The following is a 16,821-nucleotide window of genomic DNA, read 5'->3' on the forward strand; positions in this document are numbered from 1 at the left end:
TCTGTTCTCCCCTGGCCAGCAGAGCTTGCCTCCTTTTTCTAACCATTCCTGGTCCTGGGGGCTTTGGAGTTGGGAGGATAGGGGATGGAGTCTTCTCAGTGGTCATGGGGGTGGCCCCAAGAGACCCCTCCATTCTACCCTTCCCTCACCCCTTGTGCACTTTCCTTCCTGGGTCCAATTTTCTTGAGTGCCCACACCTCCCCATCTTTCAGGACCCACTGCAATTCCTTCCCAGCAGGCAGCACTCACTCGTGGGAGGCCTGAGTTAACATTCCACTCCCCCATGAGAATGGGCAGTACCCTATGTTACAGAGGAGGAAACTGAGTCCCAGGGACTTAAAAAGGCTTTACCACAGTCACAAAGAGCTTGTATGTGTGTGTGTGTGCATGTCCTGAATCTCATTTTCTATTTCAATTACTTGTCTATTAGGTGTCACAGACTCAAGGATGTATTTCATCTTTTCTCTTTTTTTAGTCAAGTTCCTCACCCATCAAATTATTTGACATTTGGTGATTTCAGTTCAGTTCAGTTCGGTCGCTCAGTCATGTCCAACTCTTTGCGACCCCATGATCCGCAGGATGCCAGGCCTCCCTGTCCATCACCAACTCCCAGAGTCTACCCAAACCCATGTCCATTGAGTTGGTGATGCCATCCAACCATCTCATCTTCTGTCATCCCCTTCTCCTCCTGCCCTCAATCTTTCTCAGCATCAGGGTCTTTTCCAATGAGTCAGCTCTTTGCATCAGGTGGCCAAAGTATTGGAGTTTCAGCTTCAACATCAGTCCTTCCAATAAACACTCAGGACTGATCCCCTTTAGGATGGACTGGTTGAATCTCCTGGCAGTCCAAGGGTCTCTCAAGAGTCTTCTCCAACACCACAGTTCAAAAGCATCAGTTCTTCGGTGCTCAGCTTTCTTTAGAGTCCAACTCTCACATCCATACATGACCACTGGAAAAACCATAGCCTTGCCCAGACGGACCTTTGTTGACAAAGTGATGTCTCTGTTTTTTAATATGCTGTCTAGGTTGGTCATATGGAGAAGGCAATGGCAACCTACTCCAGTACTCTTGCCTGGAAAATCCCATGGACAGAGGAGCCTGGTAGGCTGCAGTCCATGGGGTCGCTAAGAGTCGGATACAACTGAGCATGTTCACTTTCACTTTTCACTTTCATGCATTGGAGAAGACAATGGCAACCCACTCCAGTGTTCTTGCCTGGAGAATCCCAGGGACGGGTGAGCCTGGTGGGCTGCTGTCTATGGGGTTGCACAGAGTCGAACACAACTGAAGCAACTTAGCAGCAGGTTGATCATAACTTTCCTTCCAAGGAGTAAGCGTCTTTTAATTTCATGGCTGCAGTCACCATCTGCAGTGATTTTGGAGCCCAGAAAAATAAAGTCAGCCACTGTTTCCACTGTTTCTCCATCTATTTGCCATGAAGTGATGGGACCGGATGCCATGATATTAGTTTTCTGAATATTGAGCTTTAAGACAACTTTTCACTCTCCTCTTTCATTTTGTCAAGAGGCCCTTTAGTTCTTCTTCACTTTCTGCCATAAGGGTGGTGTCATCTGCATATCTGAGGTTATTGATATTTCTCCCAGCAATCTTGATTCCAGCTTGTGCTTCCTCCAGCCCAGCGTTTCTCATGATATACTCTGCATAGAAGTTAAATCTCCCATACTTTAGTGTTTGATGCTGGGTCAGGGACACAGACATAGCAAGGGATCCCTTTGACTCACATCAAATGTGAACCCAAAACAGTGGCTGAGGGACTGTACTTCTGAAGGAGCAGGGGTCTGGGAGTCTTGAGAACCGAAGCCTTTAAGCCTCGCTGAACCTCTGAACCTCAGCTTCCTGCTCTACGAAATGGGAGGTATGGCCTGGGCCAGTAACCCTAAGACATCTTCAAGCAGGAGGGACCCTTGGAAGTCTCACTAAGCCTTGGAAGCTCTGTCTCTCCTGCTGAGTTGCAACTTCATGCTTGCACTCCTGTCAGAAAAAAGAAAAAAGTTTGGACACCCCCTCAATACATAATGCATTGTTAAATTATATATGTCTTCCTGTATTTATTTATTATATATGCCAAAAAATAGAAAAATGGAAATAAAAAGGATGAGATGGCAAAACGATCATAAATAAGTTTTATGACGACTGCACCCTGCTCCCTGGGAAGACCTGGGAGCTCCCTGGTGTCAGTGGCCAGTTTGTGATGCTCAGACTCACTGCTTCCTCTGCCTGACTGGCCATTGTCTCCCTTTTTTTTTTTTTTAATACCAGTATCCCATCAGAGCTAAGATTTGCACTCTATCCTCTCTGGCAGAACTCCCCACAACCACTACCCACCTTCATGAAGGTGAGACTCTGTCATGAACTGCCTGGCCAACACTGTTTTCATAAATTAAGTAACACATTGGGGAACCTGTTCCCAAAGGTAACCTAGGTGCTCATAGTCCTTTCAGAGGGCTGTGTAGATATCTGCATGTAAAAGGCAATCAGCTGTAAGCCAGGGTAACTATTTTGCATTTTCTCCTTATTTTAGCCAATTTGAGAATACACTCATGTGGTAATTATGTTCACAGCTTCAATAGAAAGGCCCTGTGCTGATGTTTAAAGCTCAGAAAATTTAATCACCGGGGCAAGTAATTGACAATTATTACACCCTGTGGGGAGAGCAAAACCATTTTTTAACCGATTGGAATTACTTCTTAGATATTTAGTGCATATCAGGTCCTAAATGGTGAAACCATATCCATGTTGTAATAAAGAATGAAAATTAGGCTTTGCTCATTTCACTCATAGTAAGTGGCTGGTGGTTTTTACACAGAATTAAGTCGATCACTGACAGTGTAGTTTAAATGCTGGATTGAAAGCAGGAAATAGACTCAGAATACAGGGTGCCATTGGGAGGAGTGGGCTATTTACACAGGTCTCTGGGAAGTCAGTCTTGCAAGAGGGAGTGACGCCCCAGTGTTTTCTGGTGGGCAGGGGAACACAGAAAGACACATTGAGAGCCAGGGTGGAAGTTGAGGGAATTTGAGGATAGATGGCTTAGGCTTCTCTGTGACGTAAGAACCAAGTGAAAAGTGAAAGCGTTAGTCACTCAGTCATGTCCAACTCTTTGCGACCCCAGGGACTGTAACCCGCCAGGCTCCTCTGTCCATGGAGTTCTCCGGGCAAGCATACTGGAGTGGGTTGCCATTCTCTTCTCCAGAGGATCTTCCTGACCCAGGGATCAAACCCAAGTCTCCTGCATTGCAGGCAGATTCTTTACCGTCTGAGCTGCCAGGGAAGCCCAAAGCAGCCACTGAGAAGCAAGAGCACTCACTAAGAACATGTTTGGCTGACCAGGTGCCTTGTTCTCTGGCCTTTGCATTAAGGCCTTCATGCACAGTGGAGTCACGTAGGGAATTTCTTTTTTAAATCCCGATGCCCTGGCTGTACCCGAGACCAGTTAAGTCAGAGTCTTGGTGGTGGGACCCAGGCATTGGTTTTTTTTTTTAAAGCTCCCAAGTGACTCTAATGTGTAGCCAACTCTGAGAAGAGGGCTGAGCCAGCACTTGTCAGATGGGAATGTGCACACGGGTCATCCCGGGAGCTTGTGGAAACGCCACTCCCAGGACTCATGAGCAACAAGGACAAGAACAATCCCATTCTGACCTGAAAAATGGACGGCTGCCTACAGTCGTCAGAAAAACCAAAGCTGTCGATATTTTACAGCTGGAAAATGTATCAGGATGTATTTTTAGAAAATGAATGTCTTAGAGGAAGAAATTTATCCTGATAAAAAAAATTCTAGGTGAGGCTGATTTCAGCAGCAGAGGAGGGCAGGTCACCTCTTCAGAGTGGGGACCAGGGGACTCTGGAAACACTGGCCCCCGAGCATCCGGCTCATTGACACTGCCTCCCCTGAGGCTGAGCTCGCCTTCCCGTGACCTCACTCCAGTGGCTCCAGGATCCTCACAGGGTTCTGAAGCAGGCAGTGGTCCCCAGCTTGATTCCCTGCTAGGTAACCCTGCCCACCAGACCCAGAAACCTAGGCCTCAAACCTCTCCTCAGGGGTGCTTAGCTTTGTGGTTGGCTCGGTAGTCACTTCTGTGGTGAAAACGCTCTCAGTTCTCAACATGAAATCAAGACGCTCTCCAGAAGGTGATACAGGGCTCCCTGGCATGCTCCTAGGGGATCATTTAGGATGTAGCTGTGGGTATTAGGTTATTTGAGTGTGTGAGTGTGTGTGTGTGGAGAGAGAGAGATTAGGTGTTAAATGCCCACAACATGGAAATAGATGCACTCTACAACCTAGAGAATAGTCAGAGTGGTCAAGTGTTTTCACCTTCGAAATTAAGCCATAGTTGAATCCTCATCATAAAAATGTCAGTCTGTACAGAAGCCCGTAAGGTAAGTTGAGTCCTCTGCAATGCTCTGGAAGCAGAAGCCTGAGAGGCAGGCCTGGCTTGCAGGGCACCCAGTGGGGTGCCGATGCAGGGCAGGTCACTTACTGACTGCTGGGAGCTGGGCCCCAGGTCAGCCTCTTCCCAAATGTAACTGCTTATGAGAGAAACGGCACATGTGCCCCTTTGCCTTGGTTGTCTTTTTCTGTGTGCATCAGAGAAACACAGGACCCCAGGACGAACCCATTCACTGGTCACCCCAGCGGACTCTTCACCGTCCACAAAAGTGCTTTTGCATCGCCTGCCTCATCATCCGGGTCTCCCCCTGGCCAGCAAGGGGGTTGGCTGCCACATTCCCCTCCTTGGGGCTTATGGGCCCAACCCTCTGTTCTTAGGACAGTGCGAGCATGTGACCTCTGTGATAACTGGCCTCTGATGAGTGGTAATCAAAATTTCTGGGTCACGGTCTCCTCATTGATAAGAAGGGTTGAGGAGAGGATAGAGGTGTGAGGTTTCATGCCCTGCCAGCCTTGCCCTGCCCTGATTCTATAAATGTGACAAGAGGCCGGTTACAAGAACACGAGGCTGTGAAAGGCCTGTGTGTGGCAGTATGAGAGCAGGTTGGAAAAGAATTTCCAGACCTGAGGGAAAAAAATGAAAGGAGAATAGATTTTATTAGAGGGGGAGACACTGTTAGAATAGTGGGCCAACTCAAGGGAGAGCTGCCACTTTCATGGGCTTGTGGCCAATTTTATAGCCTTAGGACAAAGAAAATTCCTATAGAAAGAGGTGGCGATAGGTCATTGGTCGGGGGTCCTTCGGTGCCCACTTTGACTAACATGGAGAATGGAGACAGGAGCCGGCCAGTTAGGAAAGGATGGCTCGTGAGAGACAAGATGGCTTCTGACAGTGGTTGCCATGGAGCTTGGCTGATTCTGGATTTGTTGCTCTATGACCTCAGTATAGGGCTCCACAGCCTATACACTCATTGACACTCTCCCTCATTCTGAAAGGATTCACGGAACACCTGCTGTTCATCAGTTATGGGTATAAAGATGAGCAAACGAGAAACTTTGTTTCTCTTGCTGGCCGTGATGGGGAGGGGCAGGACTAGATAAGGCAAGGCAGGGTCCTGTGGGAACTCAATGGGGTTGGGGGAGGTAGAGACTTCAGAGTGTGACAGGTGAGCAGGAGTTGGCTGGGTGAAGGTCAAGGCCCAAGGGGGCACCAAGCTGAGGGGCAGAGCCCAGGGACAACGACCCTGTGGTGTGTACTTAGATCTTCATGATAGTTAGGGGGTTCAGGTGGCGATTCTGTGATCCCACAGGTCTCTGAGCCCAGCTACTGCCCCACTTCCCTAGCTGCCCTGTGTCCTGAGGCTTCTCCCCAGAGTCTCCGTCTGCGGGGCACACAGGCTGGGCCCCAGCCCCCTGCCTTCCAGCCCCAGCAACTGGCCATGGGCCAAGAAAGCAAGGGTCTCCAGCAACCACAGATCCACAGGGCCCAGTTTCCCTCCCTTTACACCCCATCCCATGCCCCCAGGGTAATAGTGCAGGCTGGATGGCTGACCTCACTTACATTCATTTGCAAAGAATACCTTAAAATACGCAAAGGGTACCCTGCCTCCTCGGCTGGAGCACACTTGGGCAGCCCATCTGGCTTCCTGGCTTGTTCTCAGGGACAGAGACTTGCCCTCTGAACCCTCATCTCTTGAGCTGGTTGTTATCCTCGGGGCATCACTGAGGCTTCCAGCAGTGGCTCCTGCAACGGGGTCACCCACTGAGGCCCCCCAGAGTTGGGGCTCCTGCTGGCAGAGTAAACAAGGGAAGGGAGAGCAGAAAGTAGCCCAGGGCTACCCTGCCTTTATCACTCACACCTCCCTGGGCCCTGGATGGTACTGGAGGGGAGCCGCTGCCCAGCCCATAGTGGGGAAGCAGAGTATTGGCTCAGCGGACCAGTGGCAATCTTGGGAAGGGACTGGGGCTGTTCACCGGCCTTCTCCCGCTGAGCCGCCAGGCAGCTCCAAAGCTGTGGAGCCGGGAGGAGGCAGGAGTGAGATCTGGGCCCTTGGCCCCTGAGATGCCCCACGCTGCTCACCTCCGCCTGTGCCCCAGCCTCTCCTACATCCATCTGTCCCCAGTCCTGTTCCCAGAGGCTCGTGGCCCCCGCAGGACTGGTGCCAAGAGCTGAAACTCACTGGGTGCTGTAGGGTAAGGGAGTTAGAGAAGGCAAGGTTCGGAAAAAGAACGAAATCGCACTTTACAGGAACAGATCACCTTTAATGAGGCGAGGAGGGGCAGCAGTCAGATTAGTGACCTGCTGCACTTATCCAAGAAAAGAGTAAGTATATATAGGCATGTATGCGGAAAGCTACTGTCTTAAGGGGGCTTGACTTCTCCAAGGTTGTTCGGAGTAGTTATCTCTTAAACAGCTGGGGCTAGGAATTTTGGAGATTGGCCAGAGGCTGGACCAGCTGGGAGCTGGGCATAATCAACCTTAATGTCCATTTTTCCTTCGGGAGAGAGAGTTCTTTGTTTTGCATAGAATGGTGGGGAGGACCTGGAGGGGAGTTTTAACTCCAGGCTATTTTGAGCCGTGTAACTTTCCTTCAGGTGCCACCTGTGGGAGAAGCAGGGGCCCATGGGTGACACCCTGACCTGGCAAGGTGGCTTCCTCACACTCTGAGCGGGAAGGTGCTGGAGGATTAGCTGTCATAGAACCAGGGCCAGGCAGGGAGAGGAGTGGGGTTGCGGGAAGACATGAGAGCCACTGCCTGGGCTGAAGGTGTGTGCCCGGAGCAGGTGGAGATGATGCCCCAAAGTTTGCCTTCTTGCTCTTGGCGGGTGGGGGAACGGGACTGAGGGAGGCAGAGAGAGAGGGAGGCCCACATCTGGAAGGACAGACGGTATAGCCCAGGAAGCAGTCTCTCAGCGGGGTAACCCCAGACCCACGGGAAGCAGGGAGCAGGATTTCTTCTGGTGGTTTGCCTCGCAGATCCTCAGAAGCCACCTCAGATGGACAGTCACGGGTGCCTTCTCTGCTGCTGTCCGTGTCCTCTCCAGCCCCACCTCAGCTTCCCTTCAGGATCCTGTCACCCCTCCCAGAGTTCTGGCCACTGTGACAGACAGGGCGGCCCTTCTGGAGGAGGCCTGGGATGCTCAGGGCCTTCCAAGGGCTGCATGTGAATGGCCGACAGAGCTCTGAGCTGCCAAGCCTGCTACCTCTCCTGGCTTCACTCTGAGGCCTTCTCATGCTAGCCAGTCTCTATCTGATCAAAGACATGCCCCTCCACTAGACTATAGTCTCCATAAAAGCATGAGCATCTCCAGGATCACAACAGCATCTCCAGCCCCCAGCAAAGCTCTGGCATGCAGTAGGCTTCAGCAAATTGATTGGATGAATGACGAATGAATGCATGGAAGAATGAATGAACGGTATATTGGAGGCATGTCACTTTCTGGAGTGAAGAAGAGCACTCCTCTCAGGAAAAGCAGACCTTTCACCTGGGGCAAGCCCCCTTGCTACTCTGCCCCCAGGGGCATCACTGGCCAGCACACTGGGCCAGCTCATGGTCATCTCCGGAGCACACCTGGACCCTAGGGAGCTGGGCTCTGGCACCCTTCCTCAGAGGCTCTGCAGTGTGCCCAGCCCAGGGTATCACTCACCCGTCCTTCTGCAGAAAGTCATCTGCACAGCATCCTTTGTCTTGCCATCCCCTCCTCATACTTAGAGAAATTCCTTGTTCTGTGCATTCAACATGTTGTGATTGTCTGGAAATATCACAGGGTTGTTCATTTGTTAAAGCTGCCTTCCTGTAGGGAAGGCTCATTGGTTGACTTCTAATCCCATGGTGTTCTGGGCTGCCTCTCTTGTTTTGGAGATTGTGTTGGTCATTTAGGGGTGAGGAGAGAAGGATGAGTTGACCACAGGACAAAAGTCTAGACAGCTCAGACAGGTGAGGTCAAGAAGTGGAGTGGCCCAAGGCCTGCCCAGCAAGACTGAGGATTATTGAATTATTATTGAGCCCCACCAGACTCCAGGGCTGCACAGATCCCTAAGTTAGACATGGTGCCTGCCTTCTCCATGGTAACAAGGCTAAATATGGACGTGTTCCCATGGAGAACCATATTGCAGCTGCAGCCCTGCTTCCTCCAGGAAGCACCGGCGCTGGGCTCCTTTGGCATCTTAGGAGGTGGCCAGAGGTGCCAAGGATATCAAGAAAGTATATCTCACCTTTGAGGATGTTTGTTTCCAACAAGTGTTCCATTTCCTCAGCCCTAGACTCGTCAACACCCTGTCCTCTTGACAGCTAGAAGTTAGGGGAGGCCAAGGGTCAAAAAGACTGATTGGGAAAGTGACACTGGACCCCGATGAGTGTTTGCACAAGTTACCCGATCTCCCCCTTGCTCCTTGGAGTGGCTTTTCCTCTGACTGGAGGAAAGAGGGTGCCATTGGTCAGAGAGAGGGAGACAACTGTAATGACCCTTGTATAAATACACTGGTGTTCCTCTCATCAAGGCTCTTTTGGAAGAATTATTGCTGCTACAAGGAGTTTTTTTTTTTTTTAATGCTTTCCATAACTGGGATGGCCCCTGTCCAATTTTATAGAATATTCTAACGTGGCAGGGCTCTGTTTTCTCCTTAAAGGAAAGTAAGTCTTAGCTCCTTATTTGAATTTGGACAAGTCCAATCTCCACATATCTTAACTGTCCAATAGAGCGATGTGGAATGAAACTTTGTGTTTGTTGAAGGCTAAACATAAGCTGAGTGTGTATTTGGCTTCACAATACTCTGTTCAACCTCACTCGGTTATTTAGTCATGACATCATCTGTGTTTATAGTTTAATCGTCTGTTAAATTGGGGCTGTCCATGCACAGCTGATCATATGGGTGTGTTCGTATATATTAGGAAATAGCTGTCACATGTATGTGTACACTGAGAAATGGGTGTGCTCCCCGGGTAACTGAGACATGGAAACTTTTAAGAGATGTGGGGAGAGCTCTGGAGGCAGCTATAAATGGTCTCAGAAGGAAGCTTCACACGGTGTATTCTGTGTTGCAGGCCAAGTGGCATTTGAGCCGAGTGATGGACGATCTACAGTCCCAGAACCTCGCCATGGACATGAGCGACTCCTCCCCCGCCTTGACCAATAACAGACTGGAGAATGGCATGGCCCAGCTGATCACCACCGAGGCCTGGAACATCAACTCCACCGACCTGGTAAAGAAGGCGCTGGTGACCGTGCCAGCCCCGTCCATCCTGAACCCCCCGGCCGAGTCCCAGAGCGGCGTGGCTCTCAAGGTGGCGGCCACCGTGCTGCAGCCCCTGTGCCTGGGGGAGAGCCCCGTGGTGATGCCCATTCACATGCAGGTGGAGGGCAGCTCGGCGCCTGAGCTCAACCAGAGCGGCAACGCCACGTACGTGATGACAGCGCAAGGGCCCGTGCAGCTTCCAGTGGTGCTGGAGCAGCACGTGTTCCAGCACCTCAACTCCCCGCTGGTCCTGCCACCGGAAGCCCCGGGCTCCTCTGGCGCCATCCACAACAACCTCTTCCAGGGGGCCCGGGACCCCGAGGCGCAACCCCAGCTCCTGGATCTGCGGATCCCCAGCCAGCCGCAGGAGCCCCCGCTGCCCTTCGAAGCCGTGCTCCACAATCTGTTTCCTGCCCAGGGCGCGCTCGGCCCCCCGCCCTGCCAGCCTCCCCCAGGCTATGCCCCAGTGCCCCCCCAGCCATTCAACTCCCCCTTGTCACCCCTGGTCCCGCCGGCCACGCTCCTGGTGCCCTACCCGGTGATCGTGCCCCTGCCCGTGCCACTCCCCATCCCCATCCCCATCCCTGTGCCTCAGAGCTCCGAAGCCAAGTTCAGCCCGACTTGCCCCAAGCCGCCATCTGCCTTTGGCCTCCACCCCTTTAAAGGCCCCCAGAGCCCTCTCCAGAAGGAGGAAGTAAAGCCCTTCGACCTGTTCCAGCCCCGGGAGTACTTCCAGCTCGGCCGCCACACTGTCATCAAGATGGGGAGTGAGAACGAGGCCCTGGATCTCTCCATGAAGTCAGTGCCCTGGCTCAAGGCTGGCGAAGTCAGCCCCCCAATGGGCCAGGAAGACACAGCCCTAGACCTGTCACTGGCCGCCCACCGGAAACCTGAACCTCCCCCCGAGACACTGTATGACAGCAGCGGGTCCGTGGACAGCCCAGGTCACCCGGTGCTGGAGAAACTGCCCAGTGGCATGGAAGTGCCCTTTGCCCCCGCCACGACACAGGAGGCTGCATCTGTCATGGAGAGTCACGGGGGCGGCAGCGACGCCACCGAGCTACCCAGCCAGCCCAGTGGCGAGGTCAAGGCTGGAAATCACATGGAGATGGTGAGCGAGTCCCAGGCGGCCAAGGTGATCGTCTCCGTCGAAGACACTGTGCCTACCATCTTCTGTGGCAAGATCAAAGGCCTTTCGGGGGTGTCCACCAAGAACTTCTCCTTCAGACGAGAAGACTCCATGTTTCAGGGCTCCGACACCAACAGCCCAGGAGAAGAGGCCCTGGGAAACATGGAGGCCCTCAGGAAACCCACCAAAAACCGGAGCATAAAGTTAAAGAAAGTGAACTCCCAGGAAATACACATGCTCCCAATCAAAAAACAACGGCTGGCCACCTTTTTTCCAAGAAAGTAAATAATGGCTTTTTAAAATTTTTATGATTATAATATGGGGAAAGGTGCATTGGTTTTATAAAAAGGCATTTAAAACAAATTATCTTTGTTAATTATTTTGGGGAGTAGCTGGGAACCAGGAAAGCAAATTGGCTCTAGAGGCCCTGTAAGCTAGGATCATTTTCTTTTTTAATTTTTGACTTTTCACAAATGAGTAAATAAGAGCAACCTATTTTTCAAGCAGATTGCACATTTTTTGCAGCTTTAATGGAATATTGGGTGAATCAGAGGGGGTTAAAAAAGCTATTTTCATTGCCACAAAGTGCTTTGATGATGTAATACCTAATAAAGGGTAGGATGAATATTTCACAATAAATGTTCATTTGCACTAATTGGTTGCAGTATTCTATCATTTATAAAATTTGCATGCCTGAACTGGCATGGTTTTGCTAAAACTGTCGCTTGTAAAGCACTGAAAGTTATCCGTGTTTAGAGACCAAAAAGTTCTTCAGACATGCTGGACAGAGAAGAATCATACTGGCCTCTGCCCTCAGAAAAGGAGGATTAGGAGTATGTATGACTTTGAGCAATTTATTTCCCCTTCTGGCCCCTTTCTTCATTTGTAAAAATGTGGCAGAGGGAGGTGAGTTCCAAGTACCCATGGCCCCCTCTAGTTCACAGAGACCCTGGATGTGCAGAATTCGGTCTGAAACCCTCTGTAGACTAAGACAGACAGATGTCTCTAAAGGCATATTTACCTGCCTCCTCTCCTCCCTCTCCCAAAATTTAGCTGAAAGCACTTTCTTTTCAAGGGCAGCAGGAGCATTGTTCTGAATGAGTAATAATCTAGGAAGTCAAAAATATTACCGAAGGCAACTCAGAACAAGAGGAAAATCCAGTGGATTAGGAGGTGTCTCATAAAAGTTCCCAGCCCTGGGTAGAGATGTTTGGGAGTGGGCTTGGGGAGGGAAGAGAAAGCCATTCCAGCGACTGGGGGTGATCGTGCCCTCCAGGGAACATCTGGCAGTGCCTGGACACACTTTGGGTTGCCACGGCTGGGGGAGGGGTGCCCCTGGCATCGGGTGGGCAGAGAGTGATCCAACCCCATGTCCACAGCGCCGAAGCCGAGAACCCACGCTTAAAGCATTTCTCAATGGACAGAAGTGATGCACCTGGAAGAAGAGACCAGCGCGAAGTCATCCACACCAACAAGGAACTGTGAGTGTACATTTACAATAGACCTGCTAGGCGGCACAGCACACTTGGGTCTGAAGCTGTGCTGGTGAGGGGCTGATTCCAGCATGCCTGCTTTTAAACTTAAAGCACTTTCTTTCACTTCTTGCAATTAGTATGTATCCAGCTGTTACTGTGAACATGGACAGGAGGGGAAGCAGTTGTGAGACTGTTCTTTATTACCAGACCCTCCGTGTCTAGGGTTACAGTTTTAGCTGGTCCTGTACCATACCCCTATAGTGGGTTTTCTTTTTCCTGTTTTTCGCCTGTGCTGTTAAAATGTCTCTTTCAAAGTGTGACACAATGGGAAATAACCAAGTGGTTGTTTCTCCTGAAGCTAACTAGTCCCATTCTCTTACACCAGCCAGACTCCATCCTTTCCGCTTCAACACGGGGCGATCTTTTTCCATTCTTACTCCCATTGTGGGTTTCCAGCCGTGTTTCCCGAGCATGGCGTGTGTAGTTCAGTTTCAAATACCACCAACACAAATGTGCCTAGAGACTAGCAGTTCCCATTCACCTGCTGTCTTCTCACCACGTTTGTGGTTCTTTCTGCTGCCCCCGCAGTGCTAGGCAGCCTTTGCACCAGCCAGCAAGGGTCCCTGTTTTCACAGTGTACTGGGGAAAGCTGCTGCTTATCTGGCTTTGAGGGAACAGAATTCTCACTTTGCACTTTAGAAGCAAGTGCTTAAACCTGAAAGATAGCTAGGTGGAAAGGAAGGCATTTGTAACCTGCGATCACATTATAAACATCAGTCTACAAATTTCCCTTTGCGATATCTGGAGATGCCCTTTTCTCTTCCAATGTCAGCTCTGATTGGGTGAGAAAGGCTGACTCCACTGCCATCTGTGGGTGTTGACCCAGCATGAGGCCATCCCCCAGCCCTGGAACCGGCCTCTGCTCCTCACCCCAGCCGTGCCTATCCATTGGCCTTGCCAGTCATCACTGGGTCTTGGGAGAGAGGCCCGTGTGGTGGAGACTGGCTGTCGGGTTGGGAGACTTGCTCACTGAGATCCGTGAAGGCTGAACACAGAGCTGTTGTGTTGGGACCAGGGCTGCACTGCAGGGGCAGTGACACCCTCTACCTGCCCCTCTTCCCAGCCTTTGGTGGAAACCAAAATCTACTTTGCTCTGGAATTAGGAAAGGGAAAAGGGCCTGCTGCTGTGGCCCGAATGAGCCTAAGGTTCCCTGGAGGGACAACTGTCTCCAGCTACCCTTCTTCCAGATTTCAGTCCTGCAGGATTTCCATCAGGTTTTTTCTCATGACTTAACTTCCCATCTCTTCTCAAAAAAAAAAAAAATGTTTTAGCCAACTAGCCTAAAGAACAGCTTTTCAGAGTCTTTTAGGAAATATGATTAGTCCCCAGGAATGTTGATATTTGCTCAGACTTGTCAATATGGCATCAGTTGGCTTCAGTTCAGAAATGATAAAAAATTGGAACACATTACTAAGATTCATATTTGAGGGTAGTGATCCTCCTGGTAAAGTAAAAACTAGATGATCTAGAAGAAAGGAAGAAAGAGTTAAAGATGATACAGTTACTATCCTAACCAAGGAAGTCCTTGACAGTGAATAGGAAACACTAAAGTGGGGTCAAACATTTGTTTCAATTCAAAGGCAAAACTTACACACTTTAAGCATGGAAAAAAAAAACAAACATGTCTGCAATGGTTAAAAACTCCAAGAAGAAGGAAGAGAGGAAGGGAGGAAGGGGGAAGGGATGGGAGGAAGGAGGAAAGATGAAGGTGGCCGATTACTGAGAGAGCATGTCAGTATAGTCATTATCTTTATAAATAGCCTAATTAATAAAGTGGGAAAGGATTTAGATTTCATTTTACAAGTGAGAAAATTGAGACTCAGAAGAGTTTTCTGCTTCCAGTTTTTAAGCATCAACAACTCAAAAATATGTACTTTGCAATCATTCTTAAATATTGAGTTTGAAGCCTGATGAACCCACAGGAATTTGGATCCTTTGGGGGCAAAAACCAGTATGAATTAGTGAAGAGTCTGAATTACAGCTTTTTTTTTCAATTATTTTCAAGACCATTCCAGTTAACTGGAACGCCCAGAGCACTTGGCACAACGGTAAAGGGGAGATTTCAAGCTGAAGTGTATGGATGCCAAGCCTCTAACAGTCACACTCAAAAGCTGCTAAGCTGAAAACTTTAACAGCAGGGGAAAAAAGCGTTAGAGGTCATTCTGGCCGACTTTACTCCTCATTAAATAAAAAAGGCAATTTTCCAGAACAGCTCACTACCACCAGGTCAAATAACTGACCTCCCACATCAGTGAAACAAAATAGGGTATATTTGAAGCCTTTAGGGTGCCATTTTAATAAATTGAGATTCTATTTTAATTAACATATTGGTTATTTTATAGTAAGTAGTATATGTGAGTGCTTGAAAGAACTAGTTCCAAAATATTGTAAATAATCCATCTGCAACTGTTATTAAGCCAGGGGATTTTTAAGCAAAGTGAGATTTTAGCTATTCTCTGCCAAAATTATGAATAAGTTCAAGTTAAAGGAGATGAACTGTTGAAGTTTACTATATTAACCCAACTCATAGGTTATTTTCCATCCAACTCTATAGAGGCTCAAATGAAAGTGTAGCCTTGTGCTGCTGATAACGATGGTAAAGGCCACCTGGATCCTGTCCTCCCTCTGCTAAATCATTTTTTAAAACATAAGGTTTGATAACCCAGTCAATTAGTAAGAATGTGATGAGCCCCTTTACATTGATAGCACCATGCTGTTAGTCCCAAATGGTGTCAGCAATTCAGTTTTATTTATAACTCTTCAAATAAGGGACGTGAAGAGTGTTTTCAATGCAGAAACTTTCATTAGGACTCATTTCAAGCCATATTAAGAAGTAGCACAACGAACAGACCAAATTCTTTGAGAGCAGGGGCTGAATCTTACTTATCTCGAGGTTTCTCCAGCTCAATACCATTGGCATCTGGGACTGAAGGGTTCTGTGTTGGGGGACTGTCCTGTGCCCTGTAGGATGTTGAGTAGCATCCCTGGTCTCTATCCATGAGACACCCAGAGTACCCCTCCCATTGCCCCGACTGTGACAACAAAAATGTCTCCACACGTTGGTAAGAGTCCTCTGGGGGCAAAGTCACCCCTGGTAGAGAACCACTACTTTATTTCTAGGATCTAACACCTGGCCCACAGCAGGAGCTCAAAAATTCTTTGAAGAATGAATTTAATCAAGAAACAATCAGAAAGAGATCTGTAGCTCTGATCTCTGGTCCCTCATATTTCCTGGTTTACTACCTCAAGGCTGATCTGACCAGGAAACTTTATTGGGAAAGTCCATTCATCCATCCAAAGGGCCATCACTCATCCAGCATGTTACAGCGTCCTCCTGAAGCTTCTCCCTCATCACCGGGGTTCAGCAACACTACTCCCCCTCACAAAAAGGGCAGGCCCTTGCTCAGCCAGTCCTGGAGGGATGCCTCACCCCTTTACCGACGCCACGAAGCAGGAAGGACCCGTTATTCACAACTCGCCCTGTGATGGCCGTTCATCAGTCTTATTTCCAGGGGCAGCATAACCCAGGAATTCACCAACATTGCCAGGAAGCTCAGTGTGTCTTTTTTCCCTCATGCTTTACCTAAATCCTTCTTGCTGTAATTGAGCCAGTTTTTTGTTTGTCCTCAATGGAAACAAAGGCCAAACCTTCTCCTTTGAGCAGTTTCCTATTTAAACACCAGATCTTTTCACAGCCTCCTTCCCTTCAGTTCAAAAGCCCCCTTTCCTCTCACACTCTCTGAGATCCTCTTCATACTCCTTTTGTCATCACGGTTGTTCTTTCTCCAATTTTTCCATCTACCTCATAGAGTCAAGAACTCCAAGTAGTTGGTGAAAATGTTCTAAAATTGACTGTGGTGATGACTGTACAACTCTGTGAATATGCTAAAAAAAAAAAACAAACATAGAATTGTGCACTTTTAATGGTTGGATTGTATGGCATGTGAATTATATCTCAATAAAGCTGTTATCTTTTTAAAAACAATAAAAGAACCCCAGATAGAAATTGGGAACTGACTGTGGGTTCCAGCAAAGCCTCCTAAAATGAATAGTTACTGCCCACCTTTGATCAGTTACATCCCTGTGCCCACCACCCTTGATATGCGCGCGATACATCCTCACTCCCCTTTGAACCCCACTCAGCTGCCTTTCTCTGTTTTTCTTTACGGTCAAAACATTGCTTGGAACATCATCTGCCATGTCTCATTTCTTAGAATCTAGAATCCCTTCCTCTAGGTGCTTTGTCATGAGCAGGCCTTCCCAGTCCTGTAGTTTGGTCCTCACCATCTGTCTACCCAGGTTCAAAGTATATTTGGCCACAGGCCTCTTAATTCAGAGGAAATCACATGTAAAAGACCTGTATATGAAAGAATCACAGGGACTTCCCTGGTGGCTCAGTGGATCAGAATCTGCCTGCCAATGCAGGGGACACAGGTTTGATCCCTGATTCAAGAAAATCCCATATGCCGTGGAGCAACTAAGCCAGTGCTCCGCCATAAGAGAAGCCACCA

The 16,821-nt window shown here is 49.1% G+C and overlaps 1 protein-coding gene across 2 annotated transcripts; it reads left to right on the forward strand.

Moving 5' to 3' along the window:
- Window positions 1-9,478: 9,478 nt before the first annotated feature.
- Window positions 9,479-11,059, forward strand: RAI2 (retinoic acid induced 2). 2 transcript variants are annotated; one of them, XM_068962997.1, is made up of 2 exons: window positions 9,479-9,613; window positions 9,764-11,059. In XM_068962997.1, exons 1-2 carry the CDS (start codon window positions 9,479-9,481, stop codon window positions 11,057-11,059), a joined length of 1,431 nt encoding a protein of 476 aa, XP_068819098.1. The 2 variants fall into 2 exon arrangements, with proteins under 2 accessions (XP_068819098.1, XP_068819097.1); XM_068962996.1 differs by having other exon boundaries at window positions 9,479-11,059.
- Window positions 11,060-16,821: the final 5,762 nt, after the last annotated feature.

The sequence above is a fragment of the Capricornis sumatraensis genome, chromosome X (genome assembly GCF_032405125.1).
Source record: "Capricornis sumatraensis isolate serow.1 chromosome X, serow.2, whole genome shotgun sequence".
Classification (NCBI taxonomy): domain Eukaryota; kingdom Metazoa; phylum Chordata; class Mammalia; order Artiodactyla; family Bovidae; genus Capricornis; species Capricornis sumatraensis.